The sequence below is a fragment of the Salvia miltiorrhiza genome, chromosome 3 (genome assembly GCF_028751815.1).
Source record: "Salvia miltiorrhiza cultivar Shanhuang (shh) chromosome 3, IMPLAD_Smil_shh, whole genome shotgun sequence".
Lineage (NCBI taxonomy): Eukaryota > Viridiplantae > Streptophyta > Magnoliopsida > Lamiales > Lamiaceae > Salvia > Salvia miltiorrhiza.
The window spans coordinates 25,790,353-25,806,112 of NC_080389.1; the positions used below are offsets into that span (position 1 = coordinate 25,790,353).

The 15,760-nt window shown below is 37.7% G+C and overlaps 1 protein-coding gene and 1 pseudogene across 1 annotated transcript; both read right to left on the reverse strand.

Moving 5' to 3' along the window:
- Positions 1–2,967: 2,967 nt before the first annotated feature.
- Positions 2,968–3,733, reverse strand: LOC131013933 (uncharacterized). Its single transcript, XM_057941863.1, has 2 exons — positions 3,522–3,733; positions 2,968–3,429 (listed from the first exon to the last, which is right to left on the reverse strand). Exons 1-2 carry the CDS (start codon positions 3,706–3,708, stop codon positions 3,032–3,034), a joined length of 585 nt encoding a protein of 194 aa, XP_057797846.1. The 5' UTR covers positions 3,709–3,733; the 3' UTR covers positions 2,968–3,031.
- Positions 3,734–5,238: 1,505 nt separating this feature from the next.
- Positions 5,239–5,694, reverse strand: LOC131013934 (cytochrome c oxidase subunit 6b-2-like; annotated as a pseudogene).
- Positions 5,695–15,760: the final 10,066 nt, after the last annotated feature.

Consider the following 15,760-nt stretch of genomic DNA (forward strand, 5'->3'; position numbering starts at 1 on the left):
TGAATCCTACTTTCTACTATGTTTTGGGGTTTCCATAGCTATAGGTTCATTTGAATCTTTCCTAGCTGTAAATTCTGACTTTACCCTATAGGGTTCTTTTGCTTAAATATCTTGTATTTTGACTTCACTTCATATTCTTAGATATGGTGTAAAAAAGAATGGTCTATGTTTATAAGTCCAATTTCCCGGGAACTGCTTTATTTCTACTCAATGATATGTGTGTTCCTTGTACAAGTACATATAATTGTTGCTTGCTGTGAGATAGAATTATGCTTATTTGGTCGACATATCAACCATTTTGTAGATTACTCCAACTATTAAAAGCTGAATTTAAAACTTCCATTAGTAGATAATACAAACTTGACATTTTTTTTTTTACAAAACTAACTACAGCTGCATATTACTTCAAATTAGAACATGAATTTTGTTTCTAGAAAAAGGAATAGCAAAGCAACCATAAGCTTCCTACAAAATACACAGAGGAAAGTACGAGTACGACGGGTGATATAATAATAACGGGCATATGACAAAATATAAAGATGACAACATGACGACACATTCATGCACTATCACAGGAGACCTCCTATTTGAACGGGCTTGATGAAGCACAAAAGCTATGCTCAGCGTCATTTGCTTTACCCTCACCAAACGTGGGTGTCTTAGGAAATGCGTTTGCCGGAGGGAAAGCAAGGCGGCGTTCGATCGGTGGCCAAACATGGTAGACTTGAGCAGTAGGTGATGCCGATGGACCAATCCTCGACTCTGCGTCGTCGTTGAAAACTAATTTCCGGGCTGTAGGACGAGATGCGGCGGATATCACAGGAGATGTAACTTCGTCATCGGAGATTGAGATGATAGTGGTAGTAGAAGGAGCACGCATAGGACGAGGTGAGTCGGATATCACGATTACAGTAGGGGAAGGTTCTTCCTTGATTGAGTTGTATCCGAAAAGTCGGCATAACTTGTGCCATAGTGGGTCTCCTTGCGAATAGTAGGCTCTTGTGAATGGATCCTTCTTTTGAATAGAGAAAAGGAAACAAAGAAAAAAGTTAGATCATATATATGTAATAGACAAACGTAACCAATTTTTTTTTTATAAATGCAATTCATTTCCTTCAAAAAAAAACTTTACCCCAAAGATGACCTTCCACACTTTGTCGTCGGCGGTCACTCGATTATTTTGAACGTCCCACGTAGTCTCAATGCGGGACGCGAGGTTCTTGAAGCATTCGTAGCGCATCCGTAGGAATTCCACGCGATCGAGCACCTCGCTGTATATGAGATCAGCTTGCATTTCCTTGTTAAGAGCCTCCATCGCACATATTAGAGCATGTGGTGAGTCGGCAGGTGACGGAAAGGGTTTGCACTCATGTTCGCGCTCCACCAGCCTGTTGATCAAGTAGGTATCCTTTCCAATGTTCCACTTGTAATTATACAAGTACCAATCCTGATCTGAAGGTGTGTTAGGCTCCATTATACGGCTGATTTTTTTATTATTATTGCTTGTAGATGGTGATGCTTAGACTTGCATGAGAACACATATATATATACCCAAATTGGTGTTTACCAATACAATGGTTGACAGTGAATTTGTAATTAATTACGGTAGTTGAGGGTTGATGGTGGTCAAGATGAGTTGACACAAATATGCCATTGCTTTCAAGGTTATATCCATTACGCAGCCAAATTTTGCAAAAGTAAGAATCCCAAATCTGCACATTTATGTCTCTGTTGCTGAAATCATTTCTCTTGGCTTAAATTGCAGCCACCTAACAATCCACTTACATAAATCAATATAATAATATGTCTTTGCTGCATTAGATTCTCATGTTATGAGAAATATAAAATACATAGACACAATTTGAGAGCATTAGAAGTAGCCTCTATAGCTATTGCACGGTATGATGCTAATTGCCAATCAAACTGTTATAAGGAATACACAATACATAGATCATAGTCGGGCAACAGTAGTTTCTATAGCTATGGCACGGTCGTAAGGAAAATTGCCAATCAAATAGAACTAGCCTCCATATTTATACAAAATATGTTAGAAAATATACCCCTAGTCTTTGATGCATAGCAAACGCTAGAATAATCTACCAATGCCAACACCAATCGCAACTGTGATAAGCAATAAAAACATAAGTGGAACTTGAACGTCATTTTCATGCCCAATTCGTTCGGCATTGTTGGAGGGTGGAGGTGGAGAATCGACGGCAGCAGAGGTTGAAGCATTCTCGGAATTTTGTATCCCATAGTGCTGTGCGGAATAGATGGAGGTACTCGGAGTATTTTCAGCCCACAATTGATGGTACTCGTCGTACCATATAAAGCTTCTTCGATGATTTGCTAACACCGGGCACTTGTAATACCATCTTCCCGGGAAATGCGCATTGGGACCGGCACACATCAACACCATTCTTCCGCATCCACACAAACAAGAAGGCACATGTCATCCTTCCATGGCTTGAAATAAGAAGGAGCAGTTGTATTAGAACGTCAACTTCTCAATCTTGACAACGATGTCGACATATCAGCTTCTCAATTTCAGTATCCATAGCAACATAGCAGCAAACATATATAAAGTACAAAGTTGATTTGCAGCAAGCATAAATCATATTCAATTTCCATAGCAGCACAACAACAAATATATATATATATATATATATATATATATATATATATATATAATCTCCATAACCAATCAATTGGTTAACATTGAAGAGCATTCAATCGCATAGCATCAAGCTTCATGGATTAACAAACATATATAGGAAATACTTTGCAGCTAGCATAGATCATATTCGATCTCTAGCATAAATACTATAGAAGCCATAAATTACCAGAAATGCTCCCCTGTTCTAAATGATGCAGCAACTTGTTAACCAAAGGACAGACACAATTACCTAAGTATCTATGAAGTACAAAATACAGAAAATACCCCAAATTCTACACATATATTGTCTGCTCAATTGTTGTGTAAATAGGTTTGCCACATATCCCCTGCTAGTGCATCTCTCAATGCATTCCATTAGGGTGAAGACTCTACTGCATCTATGAACTCACGGTCCCCTTCACCATCATCTTCGGCCTCCATGTTTACTATGTCAAATTCTTGCTCGATAGGATCGTTCGGCATCTCAGTTCGAATGTAATTGTTCAAAATGAAGCACGCCATGATTAGACGGTTTTGAGTCTTCACCGGGTAGAAAGAGTTGCTCCTCAAAATACCCCAGCGCATTTTCAATACCCCGAAGGCACGTTCGATCACGTTTCGTGCCTTGGAATGGCGTAGATTGAACAGCTCCATTTGATTCTGTGGTCTAGCAGCATTGGGCCCCCATTCCTTCAAATGATAACGAGTCCCTTTATATGGAGCCAAAAACCCTTCACTGTTTGCGTACCCATTGTCGACAAGGTAGTAATTGCCTGCACTCAAGCCATTCAGAACTGGCAGTTACCAAAAATGGACAAGGTTTGCAAAATCTCTATAATTGATAACACAATGGAACTTTATTTACCTTTGGGCACCCTCAAGCCATTCACAAGTGTGAGTGCATCACGCAAAATTCGCGAGTCCACCGCCGATCCTTCCCAACCAAGCAACACGTATACGAATTTCATATTTCGGTCACAAACGGCGAGTGTGTTTGTAGAAATCTGACCTTTTCTGGTTCGGTACCTCGGCTTGTCAGCATTGCTTACCATTACATTTATATACGTGCCATCGAGAGCACCTAAACAACCCTATATTCAATTTCAATATTGTCATTTTATCACGTCAATCACATACAAAATACCTCAATTAAATTTTAAACTCTAGCCATTGTGGCAGAACATATGAGACATAAGCTGTGGAATTGAAATGTACATTTCAGAATTAGATTACCTTGAACCATCGCCACCTATTGTTCATGCAGTCGTCTGGAACGGACACAGGTTTGACAAGTAGAGCCGTGTGCAATTTTAAAATTGCCTTCAGAACGATATGCACAAATTTTGAAACTGTTTGGCCGGAACGCCAGAAATCAAACCTAACAACTCTGTTTTTTTTATGGTGTGCTAATATGGACAAAAAAATTGCGACCTGTTCTTCAACCTTTATGTACCTCCCATCGGTTAACCCACCTAGATCACGCAGTACAATGCAAAGCCTACCGAATGTATTGCGGTCCATTCTTAGGTTTGCTAGGCAATCAATATCGCTAACACCTACGAGTCTACTCATATGCATAACTTGATCGGGAATACGTTCAATCATTCCAAAAGATGCAACATTATTAGTTCTCTTTCGTTTACGTGATCTCAATCTAGCCATAATGTGATATGTAACCAGTATTAGAATTATGTTTTGTAGCAAAAGCTCTTCCATCAGAAGATATATGCACATAGTGGTATCATCGTCAATCGGCATTCTGATTCTCAACCAACAATACGCAAAATATGTTCCCGTAAATACGTAACAAGTATTGTCCTACGAGTTAAAAGCATGAGTGTCAACACAATTTCCTTTGGACTCATTAATCAAGTATGCTATGCCCTACTAAGCACAATTACAACAATTCAAAGTTACAACCAAGCAAGTTGTTCATAATTTTACTAAGCACGGTTTGATTCACAAATAACTTGTAAATACCATAATCAAAACTAACTTCAGATACATGAAGACAAGAATCTAGAAAACAAACATCTCAGACTCCAGCTAAACAACAGGCCCCAAATTCTTATGTAGACAGACATATATATATATATATATATATATATATATATATACGCAATCAGCGGCTATGAAGTAAAAAAAAAAGGCAGAAAACTGCAAACATGATTTTAAACACGCAACAAATTAGAAATAGGAGTTTCAATTCACGAATTCCCTTATACCTCGTTTCAATCAGAGTGGAGATGGCCAAATCAATCCAATATATTCACCTGCGATGAACGACGACAGATCGAATCTGCAATTATTTGAAGGAAAAAATAAAATGGAAAGAAATAGCATCAAAATGGAAATACTCTTTCACAATCAGACATACTTTACCTCACACAAGAAATAAGAAGTATCGAAATGGTTAAAATTATCCACACCCATATATCTATATATTTCAAAAAAAAAATTGAAAATTCGGATGGGCTTCTGCCCACCCTAACCTCCATGTGGATCCGCCTCTATCTCTAATGAATGTAACCAAACATAATTTGATATCATCCAATGTTAGAAACGCACTGCAACAAGATGAATGAGAAAAATGGAACGAGGTGCAACTGAACAATCAGAAATCATCAATTCCGTTCATCAATTTCTTATTTCGAACGGTCAAGTTTAAGAATTTATGCAAATGAAATTATTATCTCACTCCGAAAGAGCCAGATTACTAGCTTCAGAAGAAGATGCAGGATAATAGAAAATCGAATAGAAAACGCCAGAAACGGTAATAAGGTATTTGAATTATAGAGGCCCGGGGAATGTCCCGTTATCCCTCTGCTCATTCCACTTGTCAACCCATTCACCAGGGCAAAGGGAGCGATAGTATTTGGCAAATTTATCACAATCACCAGCTTCTTCGCCCTTAGCAGCCACACACCTGTGGAACTCAATGTAGCGAGTGAAACATCGCCGCGTTTGGTTGGTCGTCGGGAAACGAAATCAGCAGGTGCTGTTTTTAGCTCAATCTCATCCATTGTAGAAGGCGTTGATGCAGAGCGACAATGGGATCGAAGAAGTAAAAGGTTTTTTTTTTTAAATTATCCACACTCATGAAATGCCCAATTCAATTTATAACCAAAAAAAAAACAAAAAAAAGGACAAGAAAATTTGAAAACCCTAACCATCAGTTGCACAAAACATGAGCAGGATATGATTTTTGAAGTGCAAAAATGCGAAATATGTCTCCAAAACCCACCTTCCAATGGATCTACAGCAGAAATTCGATGCTCAGTTTTTCAGCGCATCCTATTTTGTTCACAGGAGATGGCGAAATGGAGCGGGATTTGCAGGCCCCTCTAGATTTGAAGTAATTCAGGGATAAAAATGTAAACATCAAATATAATGTCAAGATACTGTTCATAGCAGCTTATTAAACTTGGGGGGGGGGCATTGGTTAAATTTTCTCAGCCGCACAGTGATTTTGAGTCGGGCTTTGTGTTAGTAGCGGGCCGCTGCTATTATTTATGTTGCCTATCAAACCGAGAGTTAAGGGAATAAATATAATTTATCTCGTCTAATATACCCTCTCAAACAGCCCCTCAGTGTGCAAACGCCGAAAAACAAGAAAGGTGCTCTTAGAGCTATAGGTTTGAAACTTGCCACATCTCAGCAATACACAGGAATAAAGTTAGCGTAAATGAATCTGTGCATGCAGTTTTAATAATAAACATCATAAATATGTGTCTGCAGACAAGTAATCGACATTTATGTACCGCATCTAAAACTCATCATCATGAACAAGGTACTGAGAAGTAGGCCTCCTTCTCGAGCACTGTGACCGGCAAATGTGACCGAATTCGTCTCATCTCATCAGTAGAGGGTAACATACAGGCTCAACATCAAAAACTTGGCAAGTCAAACAGTTCTCAAACATCATTTATCTCAAAACATTTGTTAAACTCATAACATCATCAATTCATTTTAGAAAGCTCGAATGATATACATATACTCAAAATATTGCCCACCTGAAGTCCTTCGCTCAACTTGGAAATGAAAACAGGCGACTTACTTCTTCGTCTCGCTCGGGCCTTCAAATATCATCATCATCGTCATCGAAGGTTCATGTGATAAAGCAAACCTTAGTCAGAAACTCATTTACTAAAACCAATCTCGTCTCAAACTATAATTTCTCACTCAACGTCTATTTACCCAAGAAAACTCAATCCCTAGGTATACTTAACTTCTAAGAATTTACACGTCCTTCTCTCGACTTAACACTCAACTCGGATCAAACTCATAGCAATCAAGCACATAAGCAAGCATAAACACATAAGCATATCAAAACACACATAGACAAGTCAAAAATAAACTTCAATCTGCACTGACTCAATTTCAAAACCTTACCAGACTCGGTACAGAACTCCACTAGAGTCGTGGTCTATACCAAAAGAAACCTCTTTGAGTCTATTTCCATTTAAGAAAAAGTAGGATTAAAAACTCCAAGTAATTTAGGAGATATGACTGTTTTACTACAGTCTACCATATTCTGCAGTTTTGAGCAATCGAAAACTTTGATTTTTGAAAAATAGTAAACGTTGTCAAAAGGTCTGAAATTTGGTGGGTACATAGATAAGACACTAATGTCTTAACAATAAAAATTTGGGTTCCAAAAAGTTAGGGAAAGATACTGGAAAAGGTGACTCTATTGGCTACTCACCGAACATTTCGGCAGAACGTAGCAGTTTTGGTTTTACATTTTATAAAAATATTAAACGAAGTCCAAATGACTTAAAATTTTACCAGAGTGCTCAAGACTCTCAAATATACTTACCATAAACTTTTTCATGGTGTTTGGGTAACAATACTGGAAAAGGTGACTCTATTGGCTACTCACCGAACATTTCGGCAGAACGTAGCAGTTTTGGTTTTACATTTTATAAAAATATTAAACGAAGTCCAAATGACTTAAAATTTTACCAGAGTGCTCAAGACTCTCAAATATACTTACCATAAACTTTTTCATGGTGTTTGGGTAACAATAATCCCTCGAAAACAGTAGGTCAGTGCGTCTCAAAAATGACTCCGAACTCAATCACACAAGCAAACATGCTCAACTCAACATTCCTTCAAAGAAAACTCATCTAAGCTCATCTTAAACACTTATAACACTCAAAAATATTCAAGCACATCATAATACTCATCATAACTCAAATTGACTCTCCTCTTACATCTTAAACTCAAATCTCAAAGAAAACGTTTCAACGAACGCATCGTTTCAATACTCATCTCATTTTCATGCTCAAAATTTCTCAAATACTCATATATGACCTCATACATCATATAACTCATTATACACACATATATTCTCTTATATCATGCAAACTAAACTCTAATAAAAACTCACGTATCAACGTAGACTCTTAATAAAAGCATGACAAACGCTCACATAATGATCATAAAGCAATTAGACCTCATTATACCAATCATCGACCTCTCAAAATATGAAAACTCAAAAACTCATATAAACTAAACTAAGTCAAAATTTTATTTAGCCAACAATTGACCTAACCAAACATAATTAGACACTAATATCATGCTCAATTACATATATCCTAAGCCAATTCACATAGGCAAGAAAGTCCTAATTTTTATTAAACTAAACTCTTTGAAATTCTACAAACACACATGAAACTTTAATCCAATCATGGATCTATCAATTATAACCATTTAATCACACATTTAAACCATCAATTAACAATTTAGGGCATAGATACTCACATCTCAAATTTTATCAAACTAACTCACATCAAGGTCATCAATTAACATCATATCCTCAATTTACTCCATCAATCATCATCATATACATCTCATAGACTCATTCTCATCATCAATTTATCATTTAAAACATCAACTCATAAATTCCCAATTTTGGGTAAACTAAACTCATTCAATTTTCACATCTCAAGGCATAGCCTTTCAAAACACACATCAATCATCACCAAACATATTATAGATCTCATTTTTCACTCCAATTCAAGGAAAGAAAAAGAAATTTTTTGGAAGGGTATATAAACCCATAATTTTCGAAAATTTGGAAAAAAAAGAAGGGGTGATTTTCTTGCTTCAATCTTCCAAATATGCGCACATATAATATATCATACAGGTTAGATCTATGGATTTAAAGATCACTTACCCAAACTTACACCAAAACTCAAACTTTCTCTTTCTAACTTTGAAATCAAACTCCAAGGATCTTCTTGGATTCAAGTAGATAGAAGGTGTTTAGGCAAGATTTAGAGGTGGATTTGTGTTTTTGGTATGTTTTTGTGAAGCTTCGAAGGTCTCATCAATGATTGTCAATGGAGGAAAAGTGAGAGATGAGGGAGAGAGAGAGAGAGTGTCGAATTGGGGTGAGGGAGAGAGAAAAATATTTTGCAAGATTGGAATTGATTTGGATGATCTTTGAGAGATTTGAAGATCTTAGCAAATATTTGGCATTAAATGCCTTGATCTCTCTCTCTAATCTCTACACTCTCAATTTAATCCACTTGGCAAATGGGTATATTTAGGCACATGCTCAAAGGAATAAAATAATCATGTGAGAGGGTAGTAATTGAAAAATAACAATAATAATCATGGAAATGTTACTCATTAATAAAATGCCATAGCATAATTATTCATGTGACCAAAATAAAATAATTATAGCACTAATATTAGTGCACTCACTCAATTATAATATTCCTCATCGTAGGAAAAATAATTTGAAAAATATTATGCTTGGAAAAATTTCCATAAACCGGCATTCTTTGATTTCTCGGTAAAAATAAACTGCACTTGCTTTGAAAACTTAATTAAAATTCCAAGTGCTAAAGTCCTCAAATAAAAAATCATAATAACTTGCTCATAAAGACACAAGTAATGAAAATCACATAATCAATCAGTCACGTAAATTCACATAATATCACGTCAAAGCAGTCGGCAAACACAGACAAACTAGACGTCTCTCTGACCGACTCTTTTCATCAAGGTTCTCACTCTTTCTTTCTCGACTTTATTTCCAACTCATTATTCCTATATTCTTAATAGGACAGTCAATTTCTGATAACTCGGTATCCGGTAACTCTATTCACGGTAGTTGAAAATAAAATATAATCTCAACTCAATTCAATCAGCATCTCTAACTCAACTCAATTCTCAAATCTCTTCACTCTAACTCTATCATTGGTTTGTCCGCTCATATCTCTATTTAAAAGATAATCTGTCTTATCTGCTCATAAAAAAAAAGTAGTCTCGCATCTCGACATCTCAGTACTCTCAATAATGTTAAGACACTATCTCACAACATAAGAAAAAGTACGGGGTGTTACAACGGTCTTCACCTGTTCCTCAGGCAAGCTTTGCACCTTTTGTAAAACTTTCGTGTGGTGCAACAGCAATGAGCATGAGCTCGTTGTCAATGGCGCAACATCGACAGTGTCTATCCTCATGATAGCCGCAGATTCGATTTTCATTACCCACATACCTCCCCTCTTATGCTTCTTTCTCTTCACCAAAAATCATCTCCTCAACCTCATTTGGTTTGCATGTCCACTGCTCTCTTCTTCCCTGTTTCGAGAGTCATGCAAATCAACCCCTTACCCTTTCTTCGTCTCCTCTCATCTTTCACTTTCTTCTTTTTTCTAAACCTCCGTATTCTCCGTCTACCTCTTACCCTCAGCATCTTTCTGTGGACCATTCTGCGATTCTGTTTCCACGCAGTGGTCTTAGCTTCGTCCTTCAGTCAATCCCACCTTTTTGATGTTGCCAAAAAGGGGGAAAAAGTTCTTAAGAGACTTATTCTCAAAAGACTGAAGACGATCAAGCAAAATGATCATCCGATTGATCCGATGATCATGAGGAAGATTAGCCAAAAGGATAAGACCTCAACTCAACGGAAAACAAGTGAGAGTGGAACAAGCTTAGGAACATAAAGACACGAAAACAGAAGATGAAGATCAAGAAGTTCAAAGGCGCAGCCAAGCAGACTGCTGGAGTCCATGGGTTTCCCATGTTGTTGTTTTTTTCTTTTTACTCCAATGTAAGTCTCGCTCTGTACCCCGACTGATGGCTTATCAGTCCCTTATTAATGAAAAGAACTTCTTTTTGATCTCAACCTGAAGACAATGACTCTTTGTCCAGGCTCTGATTATGTTTTTCTATCTTCTCCTGTTCTGTTTTAGAAGTGTTTTGTTCTTAACTCTAAGTACAAGTTTTTAGGTTCTATTGTTAAGGGGGAACTGTCTTCACCCCAGTTTTAGAACTTGTGCTGTGAGTTCAGTCTTTTTGTTGTCTAGAACTGCTGTATGGTTTTGGCATCATCAAAAAGGGGGAAATTGTTGGGAACCTTGTGGAATATCCTAATCCTTGTTTTGATGATACCAAAATTCATAGGTCTTAATTGTAATAGACTAGAACAGTTTTGAACTCAAGTGTTAGAGTTCGTTTCTAGTTTAGTATGCGGTTCTGAAGACTGAAGACTGAAGGACGAAGGACTGAAGACTGAAGACTGAAGATACCAACTGAAGTATCAGTTGAAGAATCAGTTTGGAACTGATTACTTAATGCGTGCCGCAGACTGATACTAAAGTCAAGTATCAGTTGAACATTCTTCCTCGGACTGATCTTCCAACGTTCAAAGGAAGCCACGTACTCATAAAAGTACAGCCGCATTAAATGCAGAGATCTCAGGATCTTATCTCTGCAGAGGTCATTCCTATTTGGTGGTTACTTTATCAGAGACGTCACATCTCCTGTCCCTCAAAAGAGCCGTTTCCACCAGACAAGGAACCTCGAAGATTGAAGCCTCAGCCCAAATTCGAATTGCTCTCCAACGGAAGAAATCTTGAGGATGTTCTACGCCAACGGATCTATTCAAGAGTTCTCCTACAAATAGCGCTCGAGGATCACTTCAACCTTCACCGATTCAACGACATAAGCTGAAGCTCTGCCAAAATCGCTACTCAGCCTAAAGCTCAACCTCCCCAAAGCTTTAATCGAAGAAAAGAATTCCAAAGCCAAAATCAGTCACTGCTGATTACATACATTCTCTTAGACCTTAGGCAAACCTCTGTTTACCCAGAAGCCAAGGTCAAACTTGCTACAAAGAACTTGTTCTTTGCAGTATAGTTGGCACTCGTTCAAACCTCCTTTCCGAAAGAAAGATTTGAGTGTTTTGAGTGATTCGGAGTTCAAAAAGGTTCTCTGACTCTGAGAGTCTTAGCGCGGGTTGTGCTAAGTAAGAGAAATCCGACACGAGTGAAGTGTGGGTACTGAAGAAGGATTTTCTTCAGTGGTGCAGTTGTGTGCACCCGGCAAGCACACGGTTTGGTTTGCAGTGCACCTGTTTCCAATCTTAGCATATATGCAGAAGGTGTGTAGCTTCGTTTACTAGTCAATTCATGTTTCAAATATGAGCACATATGCAGAAGTTGTGCAGCTTCCAAGACAATGTTGTAATCCATAAATCCCCTCAAAGATTATATAAATCATGATTGGCCCAAATTTGCTAAAGTATAACATTTTCTAATCATGCTTATATGCTTTGATAAGATCATGTAAAATAAACTTCAGCGTTGCAAAGTACCTGAGTCACCACCAATTAGTGGATTACCTTTTCATGCTATAGTGTTTACCATTTTTGCTCAAATATTTCTTCATGTTTGCTCATCCCGTGCTACAAGAATTCTTAAGCACAAATTCATTAGTAACATATGAGAGCCCCTTAAGACAGGGCTGTGAACTCACGAAGAAGGGAGATATATACCATGTGTCACCATAGTGACAGCGCTGTCCTAGACCTTTACTCTTCCGGGCAAATTATGCAGGATTGAAGAACTCATTTCTCCACATAATATTTAGCTAATAATTCATACAAGTGAATAAGGAAAACCATTTATCAAATATCAAGTTTCAATGCCCAAATCACGAAGTAATAAGAGAAAATTAGCAGCTTATGAGATCCAAAGTACGAAAAAATCTCTAAATTGGTGAAACCAATATAATCCGTCCCCAAATTGATAAACCCTCAGAAACCACCATCAATGTCAATCCGATTGTCAACATCTCAGCCAACATATTGGTTCTACTATCATGCTTAAACACATATATGTATCGATTTAAAGAAAAGTAAAAAATGATTTTAAGCCCCAAACTCAAATCTTCTAAGTAAGTAAGAGCATAATTCATAGGAGTAAGAAATAGGTTCCGAATCATCAGGTAACAATTAGCATAGCATACTTGTTGTATCACAACAATGACGCCCACTGCTCCATAACTTTGTGTCGTAAACTAGTTTGTTCTCCAAGTTCATCGTCCTTAATAAAATGAAAACAAATGAAAACAGGTTCCCCACATGCGGATATCAGTTCTTGTCGTGAAGTAATAAACATGAGCAGTTAATATATATATTGTTTGACAAATGCGCAATTTCATCAAGTGTAAAAGCAAACAAATGCACAAAACTCTTAAACCATTATTATTATTCATGAATAAGGCATGAAAGCAAGATATATATCACCACTGATCACTAGATCATAAAGAGTCAAAGAAAAACTGAGATAACATTTTTGTTTATCCATGTTCGTGCCCAGAGAACATTTTTCTAATACTTGTTTCAGCTAAATATTTTTATTCATCAGATACCTGCTTATTTGATATGTTGCCAACAGGCCCAACACACAATAAACTTAAAAACAAATGCCCTAGAAGCAGAGCTCTATAATGATGCAGGCATGCACGATCTATACGAAAATTGACAGTAAATTTGTGCCGATAGCAAACTAGGTAAATATATCAGGATCCCACATTAGAGAATGGAAGCATCGAACACTTAGCAAGCAGCAAACTTAGCTTAGGGAGGGGCAGAGCAGACTTCCTTGTTCAATCGAGCCTTGACACTACGGTCATGTGGCGCACGGCGGCAACCAAGCCCTGCTGCTCTCGGAGCTTAGCAAAATCGTTGATGAGTAGCCATACTTCTCATTGGAGTTGATCAGTGGTGGCAACCCCTGCTGGAGTTGTTATATTCCAGCGAAAAATAAAGATCGATATCAGTACATATGAATGTAGAGTGGTCTTCAGCTTTGACATCAGTCGACTCCTTCAACTGCTTCTTGGAATCTTTAGATGCAGCCTTCAGTGCTGCTCCTTTGGAAGCGGAGGGAGCATTCTCATATGAGGTTCCAGCCTTCTTGTTGTCATTGTTTCGTTGAATGTCAAATTCGTTGGCTTTAAGGTCAGAGAACAACTTCTCGATGCTCAGTGTGTTGAAATTTGGCTTAGTTTTCTGAGCAATAACATACATTTGCCAATCTGCTGAAGCTAGGCTTCGTACGATCTTCAGGTTGATCTCGCGTTGAGTGTACGTGTTTCTGGAAATGGCTTGGACCTCGTTCAGTATTCGGTGGAATCTGAACTCCATTTCTTCAATGGATTCGTTTTTCAGCATCTGGAAGTTATCGAATTTTTTACAGGCTATAGATAGCTTGTTCTCCTTGATTTTATCGGATCCCGTACGCATTCTTTCCAGAGTATTCCATGTTTCTTTGGAGGTTGAACACTTCATGATTTTCATCACGTGTTTGTCCGAAACAGTGCCTAATATGATGCTCTTTGCAAGGTTGTCCAGTTCATCTTGCTTCCTTTCTTCAGAGGTGTACTCATGCTTATCTTTGATCCTGGATTCGTGGTAGGGATCTTTTCCTATTTCTGTGGAAGTCCTCAAAGTTGTCTCTTTGATAATGATTGGACCGTCCGTAATTACTTCCCACATCCTGTAGTGTTGCGCTGTGAGATAGCTTCTGACTCTGAACTTCCATATCTCATAGTTTTCTATGGAGAACGTAGGTAGAGATGTAGACCTGCTGAAGTTAGTTTCCATAATGACAGAGGAGAAATAAAACATAACTCACGTAGCACGAAGAGAAGATATAGATTTTTGAAAATGATCTAGTTCAGTAGAACCGGGTCAAAGCAGACTGTTCTTGCGAAAAACCTGCTCTGATACCAATTGTTGGGTCACTTAGGGTTACTGAACTGGTGTATGGGGGGATACACCAGGAGACTATTTTTAAAACTTCTTTAAAAACTGAAGTTAGTATCAAAACTGATACTGAGATGAGTCGACTGAAGTAATCAGTGAGGTATGAGATCAGTTAAGAGAGGGTGTAGACTGATACTGATGATGGTTCAGTATTTTAACTTCAGTGTGAAGAACTTGTCAGCACATTGTAGTTCGCTTAGGATTTCAATCTTATCAGTTTTAAACAAACAAAGAAGTGTTAGAAATCTTTCTAACTATCTGAAGATTTGTTAGTTAGACTGATAACACTTGGAGCGGAAACGATTTTACGAAATAGCCTTTAAGTGAATCACTTTACCAGTTTTAGGGTTTCTCTTTTCTCTTAATCAGTTTCAGTATGGATATGAGATTGTGTGCACGTAAATGAAAGTAAATACTGAAAGTAAATAAGAACACAAGAGTTTTACGTAGTTCGGAAAATAATTTCCTACGTCTACGGTTAGTCGATCACACTGACAAATCACTGGGCTTGTGCTTGCGGGTGCACAATAAACATTGCTTCTGAAACACAAGTTTTAGAGCCAACACACTGGGTTGGACTTTTCTCATTCTTAACTCATTGTTGCTAAGACAACACACGTCTAGCTTGCGGTGGTTAAGATTCTCTGAGTTCAGACAACCTTCTCGAACTCTATCTCTATCTCAAACGCTCTTCTCACTCTGGTAGAAAATGGTTCAGATCTCCAACTAAGATTACTGAGAACAAGCTCTCGAGTAATCGAAATCTAGGCTTAGAATGAAGAATATTTGCCTAGAAACTTCTAAGAGAATGTTTATATATCAGGTGAACTGATATTTGGCAATGAGAATTCTCTTCTTCGATTCAAGTGTTTTAGCTAAGTATAAGCTGAGTCTTGAATTTGGTAGAGCTTCAGCATATGTTCTTGAATCGGTGATTTCGAAGGTTGATTCTTGAGCTCTATTTATAGGTGAATGAGAAGGAATAGATCCGTTGGAAGAGATCCTTCAATCCTATCTGCCGTTTGACTTGTCAATTC